A 6,621-nucleotide genomic window follows, 5' to 3' on the forward strand; every position below is an offset into this window, starting at 1 on the left:
CTTTGTTATTGACAACTGACTTTCCAGCTGTCACTGTAACAGACCCCCCCCCCCCTATTTTTTTAGCATATTAAAATTCGTCAAGATGAAGACTTGATAATAATGACTGTCCCATAAGCATAGAGAGGCTTACTAATGTAAAAAAAGACCAGCCTATAACTATTATAGTTTACATGTAGTTCCTCTTGGGGGAAAGGTGTTATGTCACGAATTTTCATCACGTAAATGCACATGAATAAACAGTCCTAGAAGTTTAGAAGTTGATGATGTCTGATAGATAGATAGATAGATAGATAGATAGATAGATAGATAGATAGATAGATAGATAAATGATAATTTTATACATAGATTTACTGAGTATACACACCGGGCAGCGAGTTATGTTCCCCCATTCCAGCATAATTCAGCCAGTGAATTGCTGGGAATCTAATTCTCTTTTGTCAGCCACTTATTGCACATTCACTGAGCTGACACCTCACAGTAAATACAGGGCATTTCCACATCGTGTATCATCCCCGGCTCCTATTTGCATAGCAGCTTAGCAGTGGTTTTATGGTGCACGCTTGTTTTGCTTGTCAACTTCCCCAGTCCCTGTAAATACCCTCTGAACAGTTCCTGCGCCTCTAAATCTCCAGCCCAGTATTAGGTTAGGTCTGTGGCTCTATCCCCCAAAGTCTGCGTGTGTCATGCTCTGAGCTGGCTAGAAGACTAGGCTAGTAGAAGAGAAGGGGCTCGCGGGGTCCCAGCCATTGTGCAGTGAACCCCTTGAAGAAGGACGCCATAGAGAGGAGCTATGATTAATCCCAGGCGCCATGTAATGATTGCCATGTATCCCCGAGGTGCCCTCTCCTCCCTCCCTCCCTCTTCCTTCAGCTCTCAGTGTCTTACCTGTGCTTCTCATCCAGGGGTAAATTCGGAGGTTGCTCTCATTCTGCAGCTCTGAGTCTCTCTGTTCGGTCTTGGTGCAGTTCTGCTTGGAGGAATCACTGGAGCACATTAGAGAGAGGTTCTGCTCAAACGGAGAACAGTGCATGTTAAAGGAAGCGGCTTCCAGCCCGTAGCTGGAAGGGGGGTACATGGCCGGGGTCTGGGGGTGCAGGCTGCTCCCAGTGCTGTATATCCCGGCCATGGATCCAGGGAAGGTCGCCCCACTCCCCGAGCCATAGCCCGTGCGCTGGCTATTGGATGCGAAGGCGCACGAAGTTTGCTCTGGGAACACTCCGGATGGGAAAACAGAACTTGCAGTTTGATATTTGGAGAATAAAGCATTCGCATAATACAATGAACTCATAATTTGGCCGGATGATTTGTAGGCCGGGACGTTTTAGTGTCGGTTTTACGAGGTACCGTGATATATTACAGAATTAGAGTCCAGATTTACACCAAAAAGGACCCCTTTTTCCTCCCAGACCATGTGACTGGCACACACGTGATTTTCCACCATCCAATCCAGGCCGAGCTTCCCACAGCTCTTGTAATGTGGAAAAAAAAAATTGTTGTAGTGCTGGATTTATAAAATATGATAAATATTTGATGGGCTCTAACCCTCTAAGATCTATGTTTTAAAGGGAAATTGCAATGTAGTCGATAAGTAAGCTGTAATCTGTTTCAAATGAGACAAAAAGGCGTGCGAGATAAAAACCTGCTTGCTCAAATTCTCCGGCAGAAGAAGAAGAAGAAAAAAAAATAAGACTGAAACCTATTTATTTCTGTATCGATTTTGCTCTAACGCTCCTGTCTGCGTTCTGTGAGATTGCGCTATCTGTGCCATAGTTATTAATGGATCGTGCGTAATGCCTCTCAGACTTGGACCGGCAGATAAACCACAAAAAGACCAAAACATCCAGCCGAGGAAGAATTGTGCCTCTTAGCTGTGATTGCATGTTATTGCTGTGCTCAGGATGGGCATTCAAATTGCAGATGCCAGCGGATCATCAATACGAGAGTCTCGTGCTGGAGAGAGCAATTGTCCTCTACTACTATGGGCTATAATTAAGAATGCACTTACCTTAGTCGGATCTGTCTCTGTGGATCACCTCTAACCACCCTCCGCGCTGTATATTACCAGCATCATCATCATTATAATCACCATTTATCTCTATAGCCCCACTTTATTAAACAGCACTGTACACTTGCATAGGCTTGTCCGTCTACATCCCTTCTTGCCCTCTGTCCACATCCCTCAAAGAGCTTGCAATCCACATACATACAGGGGGTCCGGTTTGTTTCTTACACCTACCTGGACCCAGAAGAGAAGCCTACAAACATACAGGGGTCCATTTTTATCCTTACACCAACCTAAACCCAGAGGAGAAGCCTACAAACATACAGGGGTCCATTGTTATCCTTACACCACCTGAACCCAGAGGAGAAGCCTACAAACATACAGGGGTCCGTTTTCATCCTTACACCTACATGAACCCAGAGAAGAAGCCTACAAACATACAGGGGTCCGTTTTTATCCTCACACCTACCTGAACCCATAGGAGAAGCCTACAAACATACAGGGGTCAATTTTGCTCCATACACCTACCTGAACCCAGATGAGAAGCCTACAAACATACAGGGGTTCACTTTTGGTCCTTACACCTACCTGAACCCAGAGGAGAAGCCTACAAACATACAGGGGTCCGTTTTTATCCTCACACCTACCTGAACCCATAGGAGAAGCCTACAAACATACAGGGGTCAATTTTGCTCCATACACCTACCTGAACCCAGATGAGAAGCCTACAAACATACAGGCAAAACCCCCAAGTTATGATCCACACCTACACGTCTGAAATGATTTGCTCTTTATACAGGGGTTCACATTTGATCCTTACACCTACCTAGACCCAGAGGATAAACCTACAAGCATACAGGGTTCACTTTTGGCCCTTACATCTACCTGAACCCAGAGGAGAAGCCTACAAACAGACACAAGGGTCCCTTTTGATTCTTACACCTACCTGGACCCAGAGGAGAAGCTTACAAACATACAGGGGTCTTTTTTGATCGTTACACCTACCTGGACCCAGAGGATAAGCCTACAAGCATACATGGTTCATTTTTGGCCCTTACACCTACTTGGACCCAGAGGAGAAGCTTACAAACATACAGGGTTCACTTTTGGTCCTTAACACCTACCTGAACCCAGATGAGAAGCCTACTTTTTGATATTCATGTTAGCCCCTGTTATACCAGAAGGACCGGCTGCTCATTCCCTTCCACGGAGCTGGTTAACTCAGATGAGTTGTGTACTGATACTCGTGAAATGGCTTGAGATCCACAACTTTAAACACAGAACTGGATGACCTGGATCTCATGATGAGTATCCACAACAAGGACACATTTATGGCTAGAGCTCATCTGTTTTACTGTGTCTGCCAACATCTCCCGAACCCCCTACTAAACACAACCATCCTCTTGTCTCTAGGAACCCATATAGATTCAAGGATGGTACAGAACACACAAATGACATTTATTTCTTTTTTTCAACCCATCTCCCAGGAGGAAGGGAAGCATCAAAACGCATGATGTCACAGTCCCTCTTGTAAACTTTATTGTAACTCCTTCTTCCGCCGTTTCCATGTTTAGACAATAGGACAAAAGTGTGCAGAACCATAAAATAGAGAATGACACCCCCCTACCCACCAAATAAAAGGAATTCACGTATACAGTATACAGTCTGTTCACAGTAACCCTAAAAAATCACAAGTGGCTTTTCACTGGGCGCATGCTAACTACATCCTCGCACACACAGAGAATGCGGGGTGCCAGGGACAAAACAAGAGGGGGCATCTAGCAATGTGTTAGAGAGGGGGGACTACAGCTGAATTAGGCAGTTTCATGTTGTTGGTCTGTTTTTTTGTCTGTTGTTTTATAGAAAGAAAATACAATAAACCACATAGAGAAATAGTGCACACAAAAACTTCTAGAGCAAACCTTCCCCACCAAAAAAAAACAAAACCCCCAAGTTATGATCCACAAAAGCTATTGCGTTATACACAGACACTAGAAAGTCATTTCCTCTCCCCCCACCTCCCCCCTTCCCCTACCAGGTAGGAAGACAGCAGGTTTCCTGGTTCTTAGGGGCACCGGTCATTTAGGTATCAAACAGGATGAGTTTACAGAGAAGGGGCGATTTACAGCTACATCTTTTACAGCAACATTGTGCCCCCTTCCGTATCTTAATTCCAGGAACATTGGACGACAGCAGGGGAGAGCTGGAGACAAGTGGCTTTATCAATGGGGGCTTCTCAGTCCAGGCTCTTCTCGCCCTTTTGTCCATCCAGAGGCTCATCAGTGTCTTGTGATCTCTCCATTTTCTGTTTCTCCAGTTCCTCCTGCTCACATTTGCTGCTGGGGAACTTATCTTTGTTGTTCTCCTTTTTCCATTTCATCCTCCTGTTCTGGAACCAAATTTTAACCTGTCTCTCCGTAAGTCCCAAAGCGTGAGACACCTCAATCCGCCGCTTGCGGGTAAGGTAAGGGTTGAAGAGGAATTCTTTCTCCAGCTCCAGGGTTTGGTAGCGGCTGTAGGTCTGTCTACCTCTCCTGCGTCCAGCGGCTGCTGAGGAGGAGAAAAGGACAAGGATGAAGGGTTGTAAGCAGCAGCAGAGGCAGCAGCAGCAGCAGCAGGAGGACACACACAAAGGGAAAGGACAGCGAAAGCAGTAATCAGAAGGGAACAAAAATAACCCCCCAAAAAAAGAGAAAATAAATAAAAGCAATGCATGGATTTCCTTTAGTGACACACTACAAAGGGTTGGGAAATGAGGCTGGGGGAAGTGTCCAGCAGTAAAGATTAGCCCCCCATAAAACAGTAAAGTGCTTGGGTCAGTTTATGGTTTACTTTGCCACTTTTTGCTCACCTTGTGGTCTCATCCAGGGAAAGAGCTGTGTGGGTGAAGGACTCTGCTCTGAGCTCTCTGCTTCTTCCCCCAGGCCGGCTGAGGTCAGCTTACAGTCGGTGTATTGCACTAGATCCGAATCCTGGCTGCTGAACAGGCTCTGCCTTTGCAAAGGGTCGTATCCGTAGAAGCTGCTGGGGTCCCCATGACAGGTTACAGCGCAGGGATTCTGCTGGTAAGGGGGCGAGGAAAGGGACGACGTTCCGTGGTAAAAGTCCTGAATTTGGCTAGGGTGTTGAAAAGTGCCCCCAGCACTGGGTCCATACACCACTGTTGGTCTGCCTCCTAGGTCCTGGGCAAAGCCACAATCATAGTAATTGGGGCGCAAAGATTCCCCTGCTTTGTACTTGGAGAAGAGTGAATTGACAAAATAGGAACTCATTTCTTTTTTTTTCTTTAATGCTTTTAACAAAACAAAAGGGGGAAAAGAAGCAGCAAAAAAAGATCCTGGCTTGGTGTGTCTGTGATTTCCAGGAATATAAAAGAAAGGTACAATCAAAAGTCTATGCCTGGATGATATTGCATCCCTTGTTTTTTTTTGTATATTAAAAAAAAAATACCACTTAAAAGACTTCTCCCTTTACATTTCCAAGAAGGGATTGCCAGTTCATAAACAGTTTCAGTGATTTACTTCGCAGCAAATGACTTGTTTCATATTTTGCAGCGTCTTTTCACGAACATTTGCATCTATTACCAAAGCCTCCTCCTATTGGCTTCCTGGGCTCCACACGGACTGTGCGCAGGATAGGGAGAGGAGAAGAGGAGATAGAGCAGAGAGGGGGAGAGGTGGAGAAAATATACGGATTAAATATGTTTAACTACCTCCTCTAATGAGATATCTCTTCTTCACAACAAATCACATACCTAGCCCACCCCAAAGATTGATTTTTGGGGAGTGCTGGAAATTAAAGAGAGGGACATTTAGTCGTTAATTTGGAAATTTTAACGAGGCAGTTTTAGCCTTTTTAAATGTCAGGGTCGGTTTAGAAAACGGTAAAAGTACACGATTTAATTGCGACGAGTTTTTAGAGGTCCAATAAATGTAATTGGTATTTTAATACAAGTTATCAAATCATACAGTTTCTTAGGCTAAACATATTTTACAACAAACGAGCCAGTCATATTTAACATTTTAATGATCAATTCCCCTATTATTGATAAAGGTTTGGTGCTGCTCGCACGTCAACCATGGCGTTTGTAATCGCCCCCCAAAAAAGCCTGTAAACTGTTTAGCGAACTATAAAAGGCTATAAAGCCGAGATGTTGATGTTGTTTATGTCGCAGAATATAAAAAGCGTTAGCAGTTTACGAGTCTCTTCCATTACTGCGATAAAACAGCAGCTTCGATTGAAACCTTGCGCATTATTGCAAGATGCTGCAAGTGTCAATACTGAATTAAAATCATTATTGTTTTCGGAGGAACTCTTTCCTTTGCTTTTCTTGGGGTTTATTTTGTGTTTTATTTGTATTTAAGCGTTTCCACTCGAGGATGCATCTTATTGGAAAGGCATACCAGGAACAGCTGAACACAACAAGGATTCCAAGCCTCTGATCTATCTATCTACCTATCTATCTATCTATCTATCTATCTATCTATCTGTTCTTATTTTATCTATTTATATATATTTTTATACTTCCATAATCTATCTATCTATCTATCTATCTATCTATCTATCTATCTATCTATCTATCTATCTATCTATCTATCTATCTATCTTTTCTTTCT

At 43.9% G+C, this 6,621-nt stretch overlaps 3 protein-coding genes across 4 annotated transcripts in view; all 3 read right to left on the bottom strand.

Annotated features, from left to right (window-relative positions):
* Positions 1-1,415, bottom strand: part of HOXB7 (homeobox B7) — a 3,211-nt gene extending 1,796 nt beyond the window's left edge. The window contains exon 1 of the mRNA XM_018565978.1: positions 889-1,415. Within this exon, the coding sequence (XP_018421480.1) occupies positions 889-1,291 (403 nt within the window). The 5' untranslated portion in view covers positions 1,292-1,415. The remainder of the gene's footprint in view (positions 1-888) is intronic.
* HOXB5 (homeobox B5) overlaps positions 1-6,621 on the bottom strand; it is a 24,543-nt gene that overhangs the window by 11,730 nt on the left and 6,192 nt on the right. The gene's annotated exons all lie outside the window — the stretch shown is intronic.
* HOXB8 (homeobox B8) lies at positions 3,658-5,285 on the bottom strand. 2 transcript variants are annotated; one of them, XM_018565976.1, is made up of 2 exons: positions 4,857-5,285; positions 3,658-4,552 (listed from the first exon to the last, which is right to left on the bottom strand). In XM_018565976.1, exons 1-2 carry the CDS (start codon positions 5,275-5,277, stop codon positions 4,242-4,244), a joined length of 732 nt encoding a protein of 243 aa, XP_018421478.1. In that variant the 5' UTR covers positions 5,278-5,285; the 3' UTR covers positions 3,658-4,241. The 2 variants fall into 2 exon arrangements, with proteins under 2 accessions (XP_018421478.1, XP_018421477.1); XM_018565975.1 differs by having other exon boundaries at positions 3,658-4,555.

This window comes from Nanorana parkeri, unplaced genomic scaffold (assembly GCF_000935625.1).
Source record: "Nanorana parkeri isolate BGI_ZX_2015 unplaced genomic scaffold, ASM93562v1 scaffold905, whole genome shotgun sequence".
NCBI classification, from domain to species: domain Eukaryota; kingdom Metazoa; phylum Chordata; class Amphibia; order Anura; family Dicroglossidae; genus Nanorana; species Nanorana parkeri.

What these genes read in the sequence shown, in the direction of transcription:
- HOXB8 (XM_018565975.1), bottom strand. Translation starts at nt 5,277, where the DNA reads ATGAGTTCCTATTTTGTCAATTCACTCTTCTCCAAGTACAAAGCAGGG. An exon ending in TCCCTGGATGAGACCACAAG is followed by an intron (nt 4,556 to 4,856) that starts GTGAGCAAAAAG and finishes TCTCCTCCTCAG; the next exon opens with CAGCCGCTGGACGCAGGAGA.